This window comes from Lycium ferocissimum, chromosome 7 (assembly GCF_029784015.1).
Source record: "Lycium ferocissimum isolate CSIRO_LF1 chromosome 7, AGI_CSIRO_Lferr_CH_V1, whole genome shotgun sequence".
NCBI lineage: Eukaryota > Viridiplantae > Streptophyta > Magnoliopsida > Solanales > Solanaceae > Lycium > Lycium ferocissimum.
Window position 1 is genome coordinate 22,330,356 of NC_081348.1, and position 23,380 is coordinate 22,353,735.

The following is a 23,380-nucleotide window of genomic DNA, read 5'->3' on the forward strand; positions in this document are numbered from 1 at the left end:
AGTGACATTTAAGGTTATACATTTGGCCTAAAATAAAGAAATTACAATAAAATGTCCAACTTATCTGTCAAAAGATAGAGAGTCTAAAGTCCAGCTCCATTTAGCATACATTTAAATTGACAATAATGATTTGAACAAGTGTAAATAATTTTAAAAACTTTTATTTATGCTATATCCATTAATTGTGATTAATTAAAATGGCTGAGGTTTAATGAGAAAAATAAAATAAGAGTTGAAAAAGGAGGTGGCACATGGGTTTACAAACAAGAAAGTTTGATAGACCCCACAATTTAGCTGGTTTCTCACTTTCTCTTTGCTCACTTTAAAGAATAAAATAAAATAAAATAAAGTTTTATGGACCGGTAGGGTAAAAAATATTGACACAATCATGTCACTTACTATAAGATGATTAAAAATAAATCTCTATGATGATAATTAATTGATTATCTAATAAAAATGGTAATTATCCAACTATAACTAAATAGCTTTACACTGTCAATATATAAAACTTCAATTCTAAAACAAAACAAAACAAAAAAGAATAAAAAAATCCTACTAACTAACTATATAAACCTCCACAAGTCTCAGCCAGCATTTATCCCTTCTTTGTTTCCAAGTTTCATTTTTTTCTCTCTTGAGTTACAAAAGTTGGGAGATTATGGCTGTTTCTAAAATTGTAGTCTCAATGTTCTTGGTCATCTTTGCCATGGCATTTTTCACTGTTCAAGCTCAGGAGTTTGCCCCTGCTCCTGCCCCTACCAGTGATGGTTTGTTCTGTTCCCTTCTCTTTTCATTAGCGGTATATAACTTATATACACTGACGATGTAAATAACTGATTCTAACAGGTTAATTAGTCAATTAATCACATTAGAATTAATATACATAGTTGTAGAATCTGATTTTCACTTCTTTGAAAGGGTTAATTGTTTCCTAGTTTATTCAGATTCTTGCAATTACCTTTCTGGGTTTTATTGGGTGTCTTTTATTTTTGTTTAAACAATTTCAACATCAAAATCCAAATTAATATAAAGTTGCATAAAACTTTTGTGAACTATCTTAGATGTTATGTATACTAAATTCACACTATGGGTTCACATAATGCGAAATTAAATGAAGCCTTTAATCAAATAGGTGCAGTAGCTAGATCTCTGTATGGAACAACTTGTGTATTTGTTACTGGTACAAGAACCAAGTAAAGAGACAGAAACCTTAGTAGTAATTAATTTGACACAGGCTGAGTATATGTCTCGCATAGTGTTTTTGATATTTTCCTAATATTTGGAGTAGGGTTTAAGCTCTATCTACCAGCTTAAATTACATTGCTAGTGTAATTATCACTGATAGTATATTAACAACTTAAAATCCTTTGGACTAATATGATCATGGTAAATTTGCAGGAGTATCGGTAGATCAAGGGATTGCATACGTGCTAATGCTGGTGGCTTTAGTTCTTACATATCTCATCCACCCTATGGATGCTTCTTCCTACAATTTCTTCTAAATTCCTCTCCAAGTTTAGTTAGAACCTTAAATTATGCTTCATTTTTCACTTTGGGACAATGGTTGTAATCATTCTTCACATGGATTTCATTATTAATCCATTCATGTTTATTTTCTGGTTGTCTTTTTCTCATTTCTCCTTTTGTCAACATCTGAAGTGTCAGACAGACATCTATCTCATTTCTTCTGGGATATAAAAGAAAGGGAAATGCACCATCCATCACACAATGATTAATACATCTAAAAGAAGACATGAATGAACGAAATGAGAAATGGACGTAAAAAGAGAATGAGAAGCTAATTACTTTTTTTGAATATTTTATTAGTCAAGTGCTAGCGCTCTTTAAAAGTAAAACTTATATGTTATCAACAAAACTAATATGAATACGCTGGCTGATGCACTAGAGTAAAGTCTAGTCTCTTTCACCTAAGAGCATTTGTACGAAGAAAAGAATCTCGTGAAAAAAATAGAAAGAACACTATTATCTTATTTCAGGTATATCTCCTGCCCTTCCAATTCAGAAAAACTTAGTCGAAAATTGCCCTTTCTTCCCATAATATTTTGCCATCGAATGCCTCCAAGGCGTATACTTACATTTTATCACCAATGGTACTTCTTGAACACTTTTCACTTAATTATTGAATTGTAGTTACGTATTACAACTCCCATTTTGTGCACTCGTGTAACCCACCACCAATTGCAAGCAATTTCAAGTGCATTCTCCTTTGGTTCCCTCCAGGAAGTTTCCTACAATAACTACTACTACTATATCGTTATGTCCACGCAACAAATCAGTCTAGTTTCTTTGGTTTACTTGTACAAAGTTTCTGAAATACACAATGGTACAATTGTTTTTCTCTTATTAATCTGTATGTACGAAGTACTGTGGGAGAAGGATTATGAATTTACAAAGTAACAAGGCATAAATGGCTGCCTATTATGAACCAAACATACAGCTCCACCACTGGAGAAACTTCTAAGCTTGCTTGAATAAATCAACCTTCAAGCCTCACAGGCAAAATTGGCTAGAAGGAATTACCCTGTGATGAGCCAAATCGCTGAAACAGTCAGGTCTTCAGTATATTACACTTGATCGAATATCAACCTTTAGCTCTTCAGCCTGTCTTATTGGTACAAGTTCTGCTAATATCATTTGCCTCATTGGCTTGGAAGCTAGATCACAATGCTATAAATCAGCACCTTCACTCTGCCGATGCATATGCCTATGGCGCAAACCATATTTTACCACCTCGTAGAAGGAAACAACGATCCCAACTGAAGGACCAGCTCGAGCAACTCGGGGACCAACTCCAGTGAACAACCCCTTAAATCCCCCATCCCTGGTTCATGAAAACAATAATTAGCACAGCCCACAGCACAAAAAACTATCAAGACGTCCTGAGATACTCGCATTACGCTTCAAACTATTTCGAGTACAAGAACAAATCTTTTAGCACTTTCTTTGAGCAACTAGCAAGATGCTCAGTTCAGGGAGACACAAGGTCAAGGGTATTCCAAGGTTCATCTTAATCAAAATGGAACTACGTGTATCTGCTACTGCTAGGCATTCTTTTTACTAACTTAAAACTTACTAAGCACCCAAATAAAATACTCCGTACTAATTATTTTCTCAGCAGCATGAAAATCCCTCTCTCTTACAATGAAAGAATAAATCGAGACAGACAACGAGACGAAACAGATATTCCAGAACACCTAGCCGATCAATTGGATTCATCATTCACAAAAGGGCAAGGAAGAGAAGATGCTAACTCGTCTTAAGTTCAGCTGTATCTGCTCCGGGACCCCAAACACTTTTAGCTAAGTAATCTCTTAATGGGATTGAGGTCCCACTAACCCTTCCATCCTCTGCTATCTTGTCCCCTCCAAAACACACACCTCCTTCATACATCTATCTTATCGTACTTTTTTTAAGGGAAAAAAAAAAATTATCCTATCAGCAATTGGCACACTAAGAAAAAGATTAGTTTGTGAAAACCAAAATAAATCCAATCAACTCATGAGAGCTCATTACTGCTACTGTTGTCTATCTTTTCGTCAACTAGATCAAAACATACTGCAGTATCTGAAAAAGATGGGGGGTTGGAAGGGGAGACGGGGTTTGCATCTGAAGATAAAGAAATAAAATGAAGTCGTACCTCCATATCTCAACTAACGTTTGTCTCGTGGTCATTCTCAGTGCTCGTTCAGGATCATTCTGCAATGTCAAATGAAGATTCCATTAAACCAACAAAAAAGAAAGAGGGAAATCATAATAACAATAGTTTCTAAAAACGAAAAGCACAAAAGAGCGACAAGGTCCTTGGGGCTTAAAGCGAAAAAACGAGAAGTGCATGCTAGAGAGTTGGGCATTCCAAGTCATAATGCATGATTACTTAATGGGGGATTCACCGCAAAATACTAGCTTGGCTCATTATTGTCGAGATAATAGTCTACTTCTTCACATCCACCATGCTTCTTCAAATTAATAAAAATAACAGGCAATGCATGTTAATCTAACAATCAGGTTCTCGAAAGTTGTAGCCTCCTCCTATTCCAGTCGAAACTCTAAGCTAAAACATCCAAATCAAACACATCAAACAGACTGCCATATCAACAAACAACTGGAACAAAAGGTATGGAGTAACTAGAGAATCTGGATACGAAATTTAAAATCTTAACAGTTCCACCAGGATACAGAAATAAGTTCTGTAAAATGAGTGTTGACAAACTCATTCGCCACCAAAATTATTTGATGTTTCAAACTTTCTGTGTTAAGTTTAGAACTACACTACCACAGGTTTAACATATTAACTCCCTTTCCTCATTCTTACTTTTCCTTTATTAGAATGATGGAAATGCAAGTCCTCCCCTACTGGGGAGCATTACAATACTGAATCATCTAACAATTATGCGACAGAATAAATAGTAGATCAAAAAGATATGCATATTTGGGAGAGAGATTATAAAGTCAACAAGTAACTCTGCTTCCACGGAGAGTTGTACCAAAGAACTCTTGTTTTGGTGCCTGGACGTGACAGTTTGTGCAAAACCTTGTCTTTTGAAGATACATCTGATGCAAAAAATCCTCTACTTCTAAATGTGACATTACGAGAACTAATTATAGTTAACTCTTACTGTAAGTTTTTAGTTGCTGATCCTTAAAGTACTAACTAATGGCCCTGTAGGAACATATGGAGATCAAAGTCACCATTGAAAGTGACTTTTTTGTGTGGCTAGTTGCAAGAAAAGCCTGCTTGACACAGGACAACCTTCAGAAAAGAGGTTTTCAGCTTTGTAGCAGGTGCCATCTTTGTGGAACAAATTCAGAACAACCATTTATTTTTGCACTTCCCTATTGTTTCACAACTATGGAACTTATTTCTGGATATGCTGGGATTACAATGGACAATGCCTGAATAAATAATTGATTCGATGAAGGTGGTATAGAAGGGATTTGTATAAAGAACAGCACAAATGGTGGAGAACTATCCCAGCTGCTATCTGGAAAGAGAGAAATGCAAGATGCTTTGGAGATACAGCTAGCTCTACAGAGAAAAGAGAAAAGATAAAAAACAATACTTTTGATTTCTTTTTGCTCCAAAGAGGATTTGATTATGATGCAGAATCTTTGTTAGACACATTTGAGTCCATGCTGATTTGATGTGAAGCTGGATTTTTTTGTAAATATTCAAGCACAATTCCTGCTGCTTTTATAAAACTTAGCCTTATCTCCAAAAAAAGTTCTTTGTATTTAACTGCACTGAATTCAAATAGAAGTTCTTTGTATTTGATATTGTTACCAACTACAGGTTTCATCAATGTAAACCCATACCTAAGAAAAAGTATTACATGAACGTTTTCCCTTCAAAATCATGTTTGATCCAACCCAAGACTTATCACCTGATTGAGGTTAAATGTATTATCCTCTCAGCATTTTGAAATAGATCCAGGAAAGCAAGAGTTCTACACTCACACTCCACGGCCAAACTAGAAGAAATTTATTTAGGTGTGTGCTTCAGGCGGAAATTTCTCAAGATTCTGTACTTAACATCAGCCAATTATTAAGAGGTCCAACTACTCATGTGATCCAAGAAAACTTCACAATAGGTAATCACACTTTCTGTTAGTTGTTTCTTTTAGGAATTGTTTAGGTGAATATAAATGGGAGAAGACCAACCTCTATATGTCTTCTAGTTCTTGCCACATCTAAAGGACACGTTGCAGCAGCTGCAAGACTTCCTGCAACAAATCCAGCAGAGAAATTTGCACCAAGGACAGTAGTTGCACTTGCTTCATCTCCCACCAGGCCTAGTAGCTTCCTCCTAACCTTCACAAAAGTAGCGAGAGTTCTATTCAATCAAATGCAGTGTGAGTGCAGGGATAGCACCAAGTTACGGGCTAGAAACACTTACTGGCTCAAGAGTAGACCAGCAAATTGCAGAGAAAGGAACATCACGAGCTAGTTGTGCCCCTAGACCAGTCCAGAGGAGGCGGTAGGCTTGCATTGCTATCCATTGGTTGGTGGGAAGCAATTAACCACAATGTGTTAGCATAGCATTAAAAAACAAAAGGCAAGAGCTGGAGCAGGTAAACTTCCATTACGGATTACTCAAAGAAATTGAATATGTTCAATGCCATATCCTGTAAGTTAAACTTTTAGCTGATATATTCTGTGTCTCTCAAACAACTAAAACTAGAGGGCAGTTAGTTAATTAGGATGGAATTTAACTTGTATCTTCTTACTTATTTTGAAAGGATCAAGTATTTCTTAGCAAAAACCTTGAAAAGTCTAAGCTTCTTATAGAATCTATTCAAAAATCAATTAAGGACAAGACAATTCGGAGAGAACTTCTTCACAGAAAGCATTATTGGTATGTTGAATTTCCCCATAAATTTACAATGAAATAAGGTCCCTTAGGTAATTATTTTACAAGAAAACCTGCACTTCAATGGGAATCCCAAGGAATCCAAGGAAGAGACGAAAGCTCCACCTAGTGTATTGTCATTGTCACTGAAGGAGCATAAGACGGCGGAGGGAAAATAAAAAAGGAAGAGCATAAGATGGCCAAAATAGATAGTTCGGAGGATAAGACTAATGCAGGTTTAAGGTGGATGGCCCTAATCAGTATAGAGCATGTAAATCCACATAACCTGCCTGTTTATTCAAACAACTTTTATATATGTATAAGGCAGGAACCTATCGAATCAAGACTAATGCTAACGATGAAGAGGGATAGATAGTACAACATAACTATGTGCAGTCAACTAAAGTAAGTTTGATGAAGAAGTATTACAATTTTGATGATAGCTGTTTGCACTATTGACTGGAGAAACGACCCCAACTAACGTCTTCCACACTCCTGGGGGCTTCACACCGTTTTTTGTGTCTTTGAACGCCTATAACAAATGAAATCACATGAAGAAGTAAAATTTAGCAGAAAAATAAAGTAGAGAAGGTGTCCAAAACATAGATAATATGATAAACCCAAACACCTAACAAAATGGTGCTGCTGTCTCTGAAAAGGAAATTAACATATCTAGAAAGTTTCAAGCACCCTGAATAATAATGATAAGGACAACATAAAAATAAAAATGGAAACTAACATTCCCAAACTACAAATGTGACAACCCTTCAATTTTCCTAACAGAGGAACAATATTTCCATCTTCACCTTTTAGCTTTTACCATAGCTAGTCACTAATTCACAACACTGAAAAGTGACTGAAAAGTGAGAACTAAGAAACATCTAGAAAGGATACAAGCCCTCACCCAGTAAAACATTTTTAAAAACTGAAAAAAAAGGTTAAATTATCTCCTGGAGCATCCAGATGCATGCTCAAAATATGTGATTTATTTTGATCTGTAAATGTAAATTCAAATGATTAAATATCTGAAAAATTGTAAGGTTTACACATTCCATAAGATTAAACTGTAATAATGACAAACATCTTCCGGCGGCAAGAGATTCCTTTAGCATAGTACTCTCACTAGTAATCATGTAATGCCGCCATCCACATCAAGCAGATAATCAGATTACCTGCATACGTGTCCTTGCAAGCTCAACTGGATAGAGAGTGATGCAAGCAATGGAACGTGCTAAGGATCCTGCTACCAAGGGGACATATGGTGTAGCAATTGGTAGATTACGTAATGTATAATCTTCCATACAGTTGCGGAAAATGTCATAAAGAGGCAAATATATCCCCACCTACAAAAGGGAAAAAACATTTACTAAGAACCCTTACGAAACAAAACTGTTGCACATAACGGCATCGCTTAAATGCTTGAATAACCAATTAAAATTGAAAAAAACAAATGAATTCCTAAATTGAGACTTACAGAAGGGATTGCCAATGTTAGACTTGCATTAGTGCCTCTCCACAATCTGGTAAATCCTTCCTGTAAAAGTTACCTGGGTTAAATAGAGGACAAAGTTGACTTTACTTTCACACAACAATTAAATACAGAAATGAACGGGAAGAAGATGCTGAGAGAAACTCCGACTTTGCAGGCTCAATGGTTTTTATTTCTTTTATTTGTTGACCTGATAATATTGCATGACTTCACAACAACTATGGCACAGCTACTGGTGTCAGCTTCCAACCAATAATGCCAACAATCAACCTTTTTTGGGGGGTGGAATTGTGACAGTAAACCCTTGCAAGGGTCATCCTATTTACAGATGTCATAGCTGTTTTGTGAGTACATCACAGATGTCATAATGAGAAGAGAATTGTCTCGCATGCTCCAGAAAAAGGAACTAGAATTATACCACTTGAAATTTTTTGCAGCCTGATTAGAAAAATCACCCTCAAGACTTTCTTAGATGACTAGTTCATGATGGATGCTGTTGTGATAGTAGTCATAACTTTGAGTGGATTTCAGCTAAGAAACTCAGATTTTCAAAGCATAGGATCTCAAATCATGTGCAAAAGGTCACTATTACTTCTTTCTTAGAGAGAGAGAGAGAGAGAGAGAACTGCATTACTTCCCACAGAATGTAACTAACCTCACGTATTACTTTAAAAAAGACATCAAGTGTTCCTTTATATCTGAAACAATCTGGGGTACATGTTGGTTCAGCACCAAGAACAGCACGCGTCCCTGCAGAGTTGTTCTTCACACCTGTCAGCACCTAAACAAGATTACAGAGCCAAAATTATATGCTGAACAACTTATAGTGAAAACATAATCAACTTAAGTTGGTCCTTGCAACTTTAGATTGATAATGGAGGTCAAACTGAAAACATCTCGAGCATAAAATTTGGGAGAGAGCATGAAACACAACAGGCCAGCCCCGATAGCTTTCCATCCCCCCCTTCCCCTAGTTTCCGCAATCAAAAGTTCCTTTTCTTCTGCGGGTTTCACAGGTTGAAGTGGCATGACACGTAGGGAAAAAAAAAAAAAGGAAAATTGGGATGAAATGCTGGGACCTACTGTATTTGCATGAACATGTCCCAAACTACACAGGCTGTCATAAGGGACACCAGCAGCCTGAGCTTGCAACCTTGTCTGCAAAGGAGGAAAGAAGATCTGATCAAAATTTAAACAACTTGAAAGAAAAGAAATGACAAGCAAGTAAAGAATACTCGAGCATTATCAACTCAAGACTAGAACTTTTAACTTGTAAGTTTTAGACAGGTTCTCCTAGGTATGATCCATGTTTAAGCACTAAATTAGCAGTGTAACAGTGGAACACACAAATAAATAGAATTAGAGATTCCTGTACCAAAATAAAAATATAGGTCTAGCTTAATTATCAATCACTACTCCTCGATATCCCAATTCATAGCCTGTTCCAAAATTGTACTTTTAGAGTGTAATCGTTTGTGTTTGGCTAATCAATTTAAAAAATACTTTTACCAATATTAAAATAATAATTTGTGCTTGATTAACGTTCCAAAAATACTTCCGGAGCAAATCTATTTTTTCCAGCTAAACAACTTCTTTTACTACTCAAAAACACCTTTGTTTTTTCTAAAAGCTAGGCCAAACACCTCCAACTATCTAAAATAAGCATTTTTGGCTTCCCATAAGCTTGGTCAAACAGACTATTATTAATTGAGGTTCGCTAAATGAAGCATGTTACAATTCCATTCATTTAAGGTCCATTTCATTCCAATACTAAATTATTTACCTTACAAGGCAAATTCAAAGAAAGTAAATGATCCTCAAACATTATCAACTAAAGATTAGAACTTTTAATCTTGTAAGCTGTTACGCAGGTTCTCTTCGGTATAAATCCATGTTTAAGCACTAATAATAGCAATTTAACAGTAGAACAAAGGGGACATCATATAACTTACATCAGTTAAATTAGAACACACAAATAAACAGAAATACAAATTACTGCACGATAAATAAATAAATAAATAGAAATATAAATAGGTTCAACTTAAGTATCAATCAATCACTACTCCTCAATATCCCAATTTGAAAGTCCTCTAAATGAATCATCATCTATACCATTCTGCTCAATTCAGGTCCATTTCATTCCAATACTAAATAATTTACCTTTAAAGGCAATTCAAAGATGGCGTTTAATTTAAGAACAAATAATAAAAGGGAGCAAAAAGTAACCTTGGCAACATCAAGAGTAGTAGTTCGTGTTTGGCTAATCAATTTAAAAGATACTTTTGTCAGTATTAATATAATACATGTGCTTGACTAAGGTATCCGGAACAAAACTATTTTTTTAACGTTCTTAAAAAACAACTTGTTTTACTACTCAAAAGCAGCTTTTTTCGCCTAAAAGCTAGGACAAATGCCTCAACTATCTAAAATAAGCATTTTTGGCTCCACAGAAGCTTGGTCAAACAGACTATCAATTGAGGTCCGCTAAATGAACCATCTTACAACCATTCAGGTCAATTTCATTCCAATACTAAATAAGTTACCTTTTAAGGAAATTTCAAATAACAATATGGGTATAATTGAAGAACAAATATTAAAAGGGGGGCAAAATGTAAACCTTGGCAACATCAAGGGGGTTGACGAGGATAGCGGAGAGAACAGCAGCGCCGGCGGCGGAAATAGCCCTCTCTCCAAAACCCAAATTCACATCGGTAAAGTGGTTGGAATGTGAAGGAGGCTCAGTTGATGACGTGTCGCCACCAGAAACGGCCACGTTTTTGTCGAATTCAACGGTGGTGGTTCTTGTTGCAGTGGCTGCCCCTATCCATGATGGCAACCCCTGTTTTGTTGATGATGATCCAACCATCAATTTTTCAATTGAAAAATTGTAGCTTTTGGTTGAACAGCTTTTTGTCTTTGTATAGGAATCAATTTAAATTCCTAATGTTTTCTGTGATTCTGGAGGCGGAAATTTGGGTATCTTTTGGGGCTGAACTAATTTTCTTTTTTCGTATTAAAATTGATGGAAATTTCTAGGGGTTTTGTGCGATTCTTGGAGGTGGAAAAATTGACTTTTAATTAGTAATAAAATAATACTAGTATTTTTGCATGGAGAAATTGAAATGAGAAGAAAAATGAATCCGTGGCGTGGGAGAAAAGCTAAGTCGTGGCAGCTGTTTGTACCAACAGAATCTTTATTCCCAATCTTTTGGAACGAGTCTGTTGCATTTTGCACCATTAATGTGTGCTCCCTTTTGCAGCTTGCATCACATTCTATTTTTTTTATGACTTGCACCCTAAACTTTTCAACTTCTTGCAAAACAATAAAACTACTCTTTTTTTAAAAAACTCACGGGGGCAGAATCGGAAATACAAATAATATATCATATTTTTCTTAAATTTATTTATTTTAATGTAGGAGGCTAGAGTAACTGAAACGTTCCCGCCATCAACCCTTACATTGTGAAATTAGGTTAACATGTCCAAGCTTAAACATCATAAAGCAGCAGTTCATATTTTATTGCAGACAATTGCAACACCAGTAAATCATTAACGGATACGAATAAGGAGAAACAGTTTAATCTAATTCAGTTTGATCCTATACAATTCCAAAGGTAAAAGAAAAGGATGTAGTGCTCAAACATTCATCGGGAAGGAAAGTACTATCAACTGATTCAAGTCTCAAGCACAAATTAATTAACATGTTAAAGTAAGGTGAACTGCATCTTCGATTCACATACCCAAAAAAAAAAAAAAAAACCACAACACACACCGACGAGCAAAATAAATTGAAGATAAAAAGAAAGAAGACGCAAAGATAAATATCTCACAAGCACGAGCAATTACATTTGTTACTTCCGACCAATATCTTATTACATCTTCATCATTTTCTTGGTTCTTGCTAATGGCCAACAGATTACATCTTCATCTGTTCATTCTTGGTGTAAATTTAGAAATAAATCTTGGCTAAGATTTTAGCTGAGATTCGTCGGACTTGGAGCAGAGGCTAAAGTCCATTTCATGAGCTCTTCGATGTTCTCTAGGTGAAAAAGAAAGGAAGTACTGGTGTTGAAAGAGATTTTTTTTTTTTTTTGAAAGTTACTTTTTTTTAATTTTGATGTCATTTCTTTAGTTTTTAAATTTGTATTTCCAATTCTACCCTCGTTTTTTTTTTTTTAAAAAAGAGTAGTTTTATTATTTTGCAAGTTGAAGATATGAAAAATAAGCTCATTAAAAAAAATAGTATAAGGTGCAAGTTGCAAAAGGAAGCACACATTAAGGGTGCAAAATGCAACGGACCCTTTTGGAACCGTGGGTGGATCTTAGTAATTGCTCAGTCATGTGAATTTTAGTAATTACTCTCCGTTTTACTGAGATAATTTGTTTCCCTAATTGAGAGAGATCTTTTGAGAAAGTAATTTTTCATTATCAATTTATACGGCGTCTATCCAAATTTGTATGACATAGTTAGGATTTCGAGAATTTATTGTGACTTATAATATTTTTTATGTAATTTCTAAATATGTAAATTATTTTTCAAAATACTTGAGAATTGTATGTCCAATTCATAGTCAAAATATAGAAATTTTGACTCTTGAAATTCAAACTATGTCATACAAATTGGGATAGGAGTACTAAATTATATCACTAACATATTATAGTTATATTAAAGTGATAATGCGTAATATTATTAACTACTACATACTCCTACAATTTATTGATAATAGTATAATTTTTTTTCCAGTATATAAATTAATCTTTTTAGTAGTAGTATATACGTATGTACTTTTTGACGAAGTTGATTTTTTTATAGCATAGTTCAATGGACAGCCAGGAGCCAAGTTGAGTTTGTTGCTCAAGCTGTGTTGGTCGATACGATAGTTTTCATTACAGACTGTATAAGACGAAAAGGAAATTGGGGGAACTAGAGTCAGACTTATTAGGTGGAAGATTCACAAATATCAATAAAAAATCTAAGCTTTGATTAGTAGATGAAAAGTAAATTTGCTCGTAATAAAATTCCCGACTTTTGATAGTATATTGGTCAAAAATTTAAATTTGGAATTGATTCAAAAAACGATCTAATTTAAATAAATTAGAACTCTAATTTGAGGGGTCTTGAGTTAAATATGTATAGAAATGCCTGCACAAATCACTATCAATAATGCTGCTGCTATTTGAGTGACAATCAATCCCTCCTTGTCTGCAATTCCATAGCAGCAAATTAAACATGTTCAGCAAAATGGAGTCCTTCATTATTGATATTATCAAGTCGAACCCCATATCTGTCAATCAGAATGTTCAAATCTTTGTGGAAGTTCATCTTCTTCAATATGTGTCAAAGCAAAATGCCCCATCAATCATTTTATTTATAGTTTGAATGTTTCTTGCCTTTGTTTCTTTCTTTCTTTCTTTCTTTGTTTTCTTCTTTTGGTTGGGGAATTTTGTGACCATTTGGAATTAATGTAAGGTTGGACACTTTGCTACTTTAGTGGTCTGCATCTGCTGTTTTTAACCTAATCATTTTGTTTACCTTTCTTTTTGTCACCTTTTTCATGTGGTATTATATTCCTTCAATGGGCAAGTTTTATCTGCAGCTGATCAGAGCCTTAGCTGTTCATTGCCCCACCATGCATTGATTTTGCATGCAAAAGGCTCCATTTTGAAAGCGAAGTGTCAAATGAAATTTTGAGGCAATTTTGAGAAAGCCAAATATGTATAGCATTGATTATAAAGTGGTCTAGCAAAGGAAATTTGGAGTACTCATATATATCGATATATTCTGATCACATTACTCAAAAACAGATTGATAGTCAAGTAACATAGACAAAATCAACTCTTTAAACCATGAAGCTGTTGACTTTTGTAGTTTATGTGGCAACTGTAGTCCTGACAAGACTAATTTCTTATAGTGCTAACACAATTCCTTTAAGATAGTTGTGTGGATGAAGATTAGTAGTTAACTCCGACCACGCGCTAACTCACTATTATAAATATTATGGAAGTCGTTTGTGTACAAACTAAAAAATAAATCCAGAGTAGAGCTAATGAGTAATGACCCCATTTAATCCTACTATATAAGAAGAGAGTGGGGTACAGCTGGAGCAGACATGTATTCGTTGACATGCCTGCTTGCTGCGGGGCTAGTTTGGAAAAATTCACATATTTATATGCTATTAATGCATTGTAATTTGTAAGTGATAGCTTTAAAGCTATTGTACCTTGACCGCCTCACCCTCTGCCTTATCCATTCTCTCCCTGTTTAGCAGCCAAAGCAGTTCAATGATTAAATTGAGAGAGGATGCGCCATCCCACAATACACTTGCAAAATAAAACGTTAGGTATCACTTGATATCCATCGTTGTCCAAACTATAATTATCTTGGTCCTGTCTCGAAGATTATTTGGGTCTCAATACATGCATGTGTATCACAATACTTAGAATTATATCTTACACTTGTCTCGAAGATGGAGGCTATATGAGTGTCGGCTCCTTTTCCCAGCAGTCACTTTGCCTGGTAGTCGGTGTGTGTAAGAGCTATAAAGAGTATTATTCATAAGAAAATTGATTTTCGGCTTAATTCAATTTCAAAAGTCAGCTCACGAAGAAAGAATTGTTTAAGATTGCATAAGAAGATCAAAGAGGTGATGTATGGGAACTCAATGTACACTTTCCCAGCACGCGAATAGACATTTAGAGCGTGGTCAATATAAAATGGGTTCAAAGTTCGAACATTAGGTAAATCATGAATTGGAATGGAATACCTTAATAAGAAAAATGAATCTTAGACCAAATTAATTCAACTACAAAGGTTACTCTTCGGGTGAAAATTACCCAAAGCTATATAGGGAGACCAAAGAACCCACTGTACTACTTCACTAAGTGGCGGATTCAGAATTTTCACTCAGGGAGTTTAGAAAAAATAACAAAAGCTAAATATAAAAAATAATATTGTTCCTAGGAATTGAACCTAGAACGCTAGAGACAATTTTGAATAACACGGACCACTTGAGCTAACCTTTTGCATTTGTTCAACGTATTCAAAAGTCAATACATGTACATAAACACAGAAAATTTAGTCTATATACACTGTAAGTTTTTGCGGATGGTGTTCAGGTGAACACCCTTACCACCCTCTAAATCCGCCCCTGACTTCACTAATGTGGGAACTCAACAAGCTAAGTATAACCTAATGAATAAAATCACTTCTAAAAAATCTCTATTTTCCACTGATTTCTCACTAGAAAACCTTCAGTGGCTATTTCTCACTGAATGGCGGTGGAAAAAACCTTAATAATACTAGTGTTTTCTCAAGTAAAAATTAATAAGTTTCCCAGCGTTTCAGTGATAACCTGTTTCCCACCATACGTTTTCCCAATGAGCTGGTTCGTTGTGAATGAGGTGGGAAAATCATGTTTTGTAGCACAAATTTTCCACTGAATGTCGTTCATGGAAAAAACCTTTGTTTCTAGTAGTGAATTTATGAATATTTTGTCACTATAAAGAAATTTATATCATTATGTACTCAGATATATTATAGCATATTACTTAATTAAATAATTACCTTAAATGATGTTCTCGGTGACATGTTGTGTACTTGTGTAATAAGTCTTTTTACGACGTAACAAATTAAACTCCCAAACATAAATGTGACGAGTGAGGGGTCCAACCTAGCTATATGTAGCATGCTGCACTAGCTTGCTTGCAGCAATCCAAAATCCTTTTCGTTGGGACATAACATTGAATTCACTTCACCACTAGGTTGGTTGCTTCTCAGTATTTAACTTTTGGACCACAGTAAAAATAAAAAGGATTTTAATTTTACTACAGCTGTTGTCAATTTGTCTTTCAGCTTTAATGCTTTGTAACATTAGTTAGCGTGTTTCTTCACTCTCACTAGTTGGTGTGTATTTAAGGGATATGAACAGAAGGATGAAGAAGAATAGCACTGGTGACAGTATACATACATAGTGTATATAGCAAGCACCAGCACCAGAAGAGCAGCAACATCAGAGACCGACAAAGATTTGAAAGGATACGTTATTTATTAATTTATGAGGGGACAAGCCCCTACCTATGGGAGCATGCAGAAGAAATTGCTACAGAGCTCAGAATAATTAGCTAGGCATAATTAATACTACCAACGAGAGCAGTCAAATAGCGGTCTACTCGAAATTTTGCACAAACACTATTGTTGTATATTGGGAGATTAAAGCGATTTGACGATCTATTACTAACGTTTAATTAGTCATATGACATTTTCCATGGGAAAAATATAGTGTAGAGGTAATAAAATGTAGGAGTATCATTTTTGCAACATTATTGATTTTTATTCAAATTGTGACTGGTCATATATTGGAGATCATTTCTTCTGGATTCGGCATATCATGTTGTCCCCATTCGTCTTGCCGTTAGGTTTAGTTTGGAACTTTGGTGCTAGTTTGGAACTTTGGTGCTCTTAAAGTCTTGCTTGTGTTTTAAATTGATATTTAAACACTTTGTATTATTTCCAATGGTATCAGCATATTGGGTAAAAACTTATCGGCACCGGGTGTTTACATCTACCAATATAATTTACCATGGTTAAGTGATTTAATCAAGTGAACATATACATTAAGAGTTGTTAGATAGTTTCATTTATTTTTCTTCAAGTATGATTGAATTATTGACTGAACCTCATAGACATAACTATTGGCCTTTTTCCTTTATTAGCATAAAGAACAATTTCTTAAAGTTTTCCTTAATTAACATAAAGACAGAAAATCTCTACTTTCTGATATTAGATCATTTAAAATACTTTAGTACTTATAAGTGGTTGTAAATGCTGTAAACATGATAGGAAAGAGCGTTTCGTGGAACTTCAATTCTATTATGGTCTTTTGAATACATTGATAGTACTAAATGTATACGTTTACTTTGGAATTATTTTTATGCACGCGCTCTCATTACCGGAAAAAGATATATTACTATAAATATATGAAGAGAGGCCGTTATCGCCATGTACGTAATTTGTGCATTAATTGCTCCCTAGTAAAAAGGTTCCTATATATGCATTTTTTATGCTATACTCTGTATTTACATTATTACTGTATATAATTTAAACACAAAAGTAAATCCATCCCTCTTGCGAAGCGTGGATGTGTATATGAACATAGCTTTGCAACTAAAAACTATGGCTATCTAATAGCCTGTTTGCTCAAACTACTAGACTCTAGTAGGTCAAAAAGGCTTTTTTTTTCTTTTTTTTTTTTTTTTTTTTTTTTTTTTATTTATTGACTTGAGGAGTTTGATCAAACTCAGAAAAAATATAAATATTTATAAGTAATAGCAAAAGATGGAAAAAAATAGTTTCCCCAAAAGCAGAAGCTATTTAATTTTTCTGTTAATAAGTTGTTGTTCTAATACATATTAGTATTTTCAAAATTTATTAGCTAAATACATATTGTCAGTTTTTAAAAGTATTTTTATTTTTAAAAAAAAAAAAAAGCACTTAAGCAAAAAAAGAACAATTTTAGTATAAAAATAAGCAAATTTGAATTTTTTTCCCAAAAAGGCTGTAAGTATAAAATGGGCCTGAAAGTGTATCCTGCACGAAGTGAAAAAAGAAAAAGAAAAAGACACACCCACGGCAACGTTATTGCAGTTTCCCATTTGCTGGTTCATATTAAAGATTGTTTTGACCATGCCATTTATTCAAAGCATTATAGATACAACCTGTTATGTATAATCTGCATTCATTGTTTTCCCCATAAAATCGATTTTGTGGGACCAACAATAAATTCAGACACGTCCATTTCCCTCATATATTCCAACTCAATCTTTGTCTTTTTAGGGAAATTAGCACTTTTAGCTCCTCAAAAATTGAAAAGTTAAGATTTTGGTCATTGTGATTTTTGTTTGAGCATTTATATCCTCCAAGAATTGATATTTGCATTTGTATCCCGCTCTCTATGTTTGTTCATAAATTTAATGAATTAAGTGCTAAACTATTCAATTATCGATGTGTTATGCTAAATTTATACTTTTTCAGAAAAATATAATTCTAAAATAGTCTGCATATCATATATTTCTTGCATTGAGACAAAAAAAAAACTATTAGTTAATTGAACGTTTTTCTACCCCTCCCACCAGGAGCTTCCCTCTTTTTGCTCCTTTGGTGGCTCGAACTCACAACCTTCGGGTTGGAGGTGGAGGGTGCATACCATTTGAGCAATCCCTCTTGACAGTTAATTGAACGTTAAATGTATTTAACCAAAAACACATCTTAATTTACTTAGAATGAAGGTGTATGTGTTGTTTATGTTAATTTAAACCTGTTAAAATTTTAAGTAAATTGTTTTTTTTCACAAGGTTAATGACAATAGTTTCTATGCACATATAATGGCTCTTATGTCATTTTCACACAATTAGTCTATAGTCATAATCTTTAAAAGAGTAATAGCCACGCTGCAAGAACCAAAGAATCCTAAACGTGAAGGACAAGTGGGATTTTGAAACAATCTTAGCTAAATATAAAATCCTACTACTTCTAATCATATCCTGTCACTTTTCTAGCGTGTAACAAACTCAGTCTTATCTCTTCTAAAATTTCTAACTTAATTAATTATTCTTTTTAGATAGCTTAGCTTAGATGTTTATTCTGAATTTCGAATCTTATTTAGCACAGGTTTATTTTAATGGAAAAGAAACTACGTATGCATACGGCGGGTACTTTTTTTTTTTCAACTAAAAGAATCTATATTTCTCATTTTCGTATTTAAACTTGGACATATATAATTTTTCTCAATATATGATTTTTAAACTTATAAAGGACAAAATGAACGACAGAAAAGCAAAAGCAAAACGGGAACAGTGGAGAAAGAAAAGCAATTGGGCGTCAAAGTCAAAATTAGAAAGTCCTACGCATGAAAGACTGCAAATGCAAGTGCCAAAGGCTGCACAAGAGACCATTTGTTCATAGTGGCAGATGTATAGTTATGTACTACGTACTACTTATATAGTATTTTTTTTCCAGCAAAATAGGTACGGTGTTACTCTACATAATTCTACTTAAAATTTTGAAGTTTCTCTTGATTAGATAAACTGTTCTTGGGACTTAATGTGTTTTGTTCGATGTATTCACACATTCTTATTTTACTTCGTTATGTGTAGGAGTAATATGTAAGTATTTCCTTATGTTAATTAGCTTAGTGATAATATATAATCAAAGGTAGTAAAAGGTGCCGAGGAGAAAGGAAAAAGAAGGAAAATATGGAAGAATTTCTTAGCAGAAAGGTGTACTTTTAAATTTATTTACTTATTTTTGCTGAAGTAAAGTGTTCAATTTAGACTATATGAACATGATTATTAGAAAGCCGTCTTACGTAACCCCACACGTCCATGACATAGAAGTACAAAAGGAGTAGACTCTACTATTATGTCTATTATTATAACTAATAATTAGAACCAAATGAGCAGAACAGAGCTCGACATTATAAATCATGAGATTTTAGTTCACCTACTTCATCACTTTGCGTTTAATATCTTTATTTTAGGAGTTTAAGTCAAAAATTGACTCGGCATTAGGGGTGAATGCATCAACTCTCATAGTACCTGAATTCTAGATCCGATACTTTTTATCAGAACAGATTAAATAGGTAATGTTAATTCTTTTTTAAATACTCGTATAGGGTATATTTCTTCAGGGACAAAATAGTACTAGTAGTACTACTTTTATGCCACATGAATAGTTCCCGTCACTCTGTTTGGATGGTTGTTTTCCGTAGTTCATTAATGTACAGTATGATATTATACGGTATGGTCTTGTATTGTATCGTACTGTATTAATGAACATAATGTTTGCATAGACAGTATCGTTTGTTGTGGTTTAATAACATTTGTATTGCTTGACTTGACTGTATGGTACTGTATAATAACTTGTTAGTTTACTAAAATACCCTTAATCTTATTTAGAAATTAGTTTATATATCAATAAAATTCAGGCAAAGGATAAAATAGGAACTTTAAATAATAAGTAAATGGTGGGTGGGGATGGTGGCGGGGTGGGTGGTGTGAGGTGGGTGGTTTGGGGGTGGGGGGTTGAGTAGTGGTGAGGGTGGTGGAGGGGTGGGTGGTGTGAGGAGAGTGGTTGTGGGATGAGGGTGGTGGAGTGGGTGGTAGGGTAGGGGTGCGTGGTTGTGAGGGGTTAGGTGGTAGTGGGGGGTGGTTGGGGCTGGTGGGTGGTAGGGTGGGGTGGGGTAGTTGGGGCTGGGGTGGGTGGTAGGGTAGGCGTGGGGTAGGGATGAGGTGGTGGAGAGTAGAGGTAAATGGAGAAATGAAATACGTAACCACGCAAAAACCACCAAATCCCTGATTACAAAAATTAAAGTTTTTCATGATTATATAACTGTGGAATTACAACGGGTTTATAACACCGTACCACAGAATTTTAAGAACAATGGATACGTGATTTCATAGAAAATCATACATTAATGAACCACGGGAAACAACCATCCAAACAGGGGGTTAGTAGTTACCAGTAATTAGCATTAAACTTAATAAATGTCATTATCAAATCAAAACTTAAAATAGAAACAAACAAAAAACTTTTATAAATAAAGTAACATATAAAAATACCACTCAATAACTTAGCATACTTGCACGGACTCACTCCTTTGACACGATTGACGAAGACTAAACATCAAATTACTTTACACAATTGACGAAGACGAAAAAAAAACATAGTACTTGAACCAAATCATAGTTATGCACCAAGAATTTCCACTAAAAACTTTCCTTACATGTTCTTGGAAATAAAAGCAAAGAAAGCTTCAAAAATATTCTAATTACTCACCCGAAAGGAAAAAAAATACTTAATATATTTACTTTCTATTCCCACTTCCATAATTCTCCATGGCAATTAGCAAAAGTCTTCCAAGAAATCATTCACATCCCACGTACATGACTCCAAATCTTCATCCAAATCTTCATTTCCATAAAAGTTCACTTCTGGTAATAAGTCCATTTCATCACAAAATACTGGCAATAATAAATCATCCATTAACGGAGAAGGAGACCGAAAATCAAAGAAATCCTTAAGGAAACACTGATCCATTAATGGCAAATTATCATCTAAGAAAATCCCATTTTCATCATTTTGCATAACAAATTCCACTCTTTTCCTATCATCCTTCATTTCTTCCTTAACAATATTAGCACCACCAACACCAATATTATTATTATTATTATTATCGTGCCTCAAAACAGAGGTAGGAGAACTGAGGTTTTCAGATTCCGCTGGTGAATCATAGTCCGAAACTGAAGTAACAATACTCTCTTTTTTCAAGGGCGGCTTAATAATATTAGTCAAAGCATCGGGCCCACGTATTTGAATAGCAGCTCGATCATAACCCAAAGCAGCATCTTCAGCGGTTTCAAAAGTACCTAACCAAATTCGAGTCTTTGTAACCGGATCTCGAATCTCTGCAGCCCATTTTCCCCATGGCCTTTGCCTAACACCGCGATATTTCTTAACATTTTCGTCTTTCTTCAAAATCATCATCTTCTTTTTCTTCTTACTCAAATTAGACGATTTCTTCACATCACAAGACACTTTTTTGTCATATCTAATCTCTGTAACATATTTTTTTACTCGATTTCTCTCTTGATCATCATCATCATCACTTGAAGAATCAGTAGCATCACAATCAGTGTAACAAATCCGAACAACTTTAGGCATATTAGGAGTAGTCAACTTGTTGTGATCATGTTTAGTACTAGTGACAGTCCTGTGGACTACACACTTCTTGATTTTTTGTGAAGTTTTTCCTTCCATTTTTTGAACATGGAGAGTGAGGAAGAAGAAAAAGGGTGATGATATATATGATAATCTTGAGAAAAAAGTTAAAAGGGGTGATTGTGAAAAAATGGAAAGAGAGAGAGAGAGAAGAGAGAAATTAAAGGAAGAACAAGTCTTGAAGGAGGAGAAAGTGAAACGGTAACTGATGATGAAATGGAGTATTATGTGAATTTAAGAGTGAGGGGGTTTTAACGACTAGTCAATGAAACCAAAGTGTATAGCTAGAGACGAGGGATATATATGGAACAGAATCATCAAGAGATATATAGGAGGAAGATACACTTGAGTCCTTAGTCAAAGTAACAACTATATTTTACTCCGATTTTTTCTCTTTGTTTTGGAGTTTTCTTGCTTTTCTAGTCTTTTTTTATTCTAATTAATTAATTAGTTTTCAAAAAATTAGTGATTAACTAATAAATAACGTGATTTCTTGTGTTTTTTGGATGTTTCTTTTCACAATAAATTTTAAAAAAAAAAACTTCTTTTGGAATTGTCTTATTTTGTAGTCTTTTTTTATTAATCAATTAGATTCACAAAATTAATCATTAACTAGTTCTACCAATAAATAACGTGATTTTCTTATGCTTTTTGGATGTTCCTTTTCATAGTAGTAAAATATAAAGAGCAAAGCTTTAATTAATTTGAGATAAGAATGTTTTGGAGTTTATTTTCTTTTATTTGTGCTTTGTAACATTTTTTTGTTGTTTTCTTTCTCCTTTTTTAGGGAGGTACCCATTTTTATTTTTATTTTACATAAAAAACGCACTCCCTCTGTTCAATTTATGTGAACTCATTTTTTTATTAGTCCGTGTAAAAAAAAATGACCTCTTTTTATATTTGAAAACAATTTACTTTTATGCAGTGATTTATAACTACACAAAATATATGTGACTCATTTTACACCACAAGTTTAGAAGTCTTTTCTACTTTCTTAAACCCTATGTCCAGTCAAATGAGTTCACATAAATTGAAACAGAGGAAGTATTATATATTTTAGTTTGTCGTCACAAACAGGGTGTAAGCTTTTATTTAATTTTGAAAGCAAAATCATTATTGGTATTGGATGAAGTTTTACTTTGAAATATTACCTTCTGATGAGATATAAACGAATTTGGTATTATCAAATCAAAATAAAATCACATGTCGATGATAGTCAAATATAAAAATTTGGAAAAAGAAAAAAATCTACTTGTAAAAGCAAGTAATTAAATTATTATAGGAAGAATATGAAGTATGATATTCGAATTTTAGATCAAATTTCAATAAGAATTCTTTTTTCCTTTCAGTTGGATCTTATATTGCTGGATTTATGTTTTTCCTTTTAATTAATTGTAATTAAACCAAATAAAACGTTTTATTGCTGAAGAAAATACTTTAAATAAGGCGGTTAATACGAGTCGCCGCATGGGGGTGTGGGCCAGGTAAATGTGCCTATCTCCTACGCTCCTTGGGCAGCAAGTTTTTGCTCATTTGACTGTCCCCACTCTGATCTCATATCATAAATAAATAATTACTCCTATTTCTTAGTAAGGAAATAATATATTTTTAGTATTTTGTACAAAAAAATATTTACTCATCATAATGAAGAACTGTTGCCGAGAACTCAAATGATTAGAATCTTTTAGATGTTATTAATTATTATATTAAAAAAATTAAATTATAGTATTTTATATGTAATTTTTATTTT

The 23,380-nt window shown here is 34.0% G+C and overlaps 3 protein-coding genes across 4 annotated transcripts; 1 reads left to right on the plus strand and 2 right to left on the minus strand.

Annotated features, from left to right (window-relative positions):
• The first annotated feature begins 565 nt into the window (after nt 1–565).
• Nucleotides 566–1,616, plus strand: LOC132063816 (arabinogalactan protein 16-like). The gene is made up of 2 exons (XM_059456542.1): nt 566–767; nt 1,399–1,616. Exons 1-2 carry the CDS (start codon nt 659–661, stop codon nt 1,500–1,502), a joined length of 213 nt encoding a protein of 70 aa, XP_059312525.1. The 5' UTR covers nt 566–658; the 3' UTR covers nt 1,503–1,616.
• A 177-nt stretch (nt 1,617–1,793) lies between these two features.
• LOC132063815 (mitochondrial carrier protein MTM1) lies at nt 1,794–11,044 on the minus strand. 2 transcript variants are annotated; one of them, XM_059456541.1, is made up of 10 exons: nt 10,474–11,039; nt 8,940–9,014; nt 8,512–8,637; nt 7,842–7,901; nt 7,540–7,710; nt 6,797–6,899; nt 5,915–6,009; nt 5,680–5,829; nt 3,659–3,717; nt 1,794–2,842 (listed from the first exon to the last, which is right to left on the minus strand). In XM_059456541.1, the coding sequence occupies exons 1-10, from the start codon at nt 10,720–10,722 to the stop codon at nt 2,689–2,691; spliced, it is 1,242 nt and encodes a 413-aa protein (XP_059312524.1). In that variant the 5' UTR covers nt 10,723–11,039; the 3' UTR covers nt 1,794–2,688. The 2 variants fall into 2 exon arrangements, 1 of the variants encoding a protein (XP_059312524.1); XR_009416455.1 differs by lacking the exon at nt 1,794–2,842 and adding an exon at nt 3,926–4,072 and having other exon boundaries at nt 3,660–3,717; nt 10,474–11,044.
• A 9,379-nt stretch (nt 11,045–20,423) lies between these two features.
• Nucleotides 20,424–21,933, minus strand: LOC132062596 (pathogenesis-related genes transcriptional activator PTI6-like). The gene has a single exon (XM_059455135.1). The coding sequence runs from the start codon at nt 21,667–21,669 to the stop codon at nt 20,755–20,757; it is 915 nt and encodes a 304-aa protein (XP_059311118.1). The 5' UTR covers nt 21,670–21,933; the 3' UTR covers nt 20,424–20,754.
• Between the last annotated feature and the right edge of the window lie 1,447 nt (nt 21,934–23,380).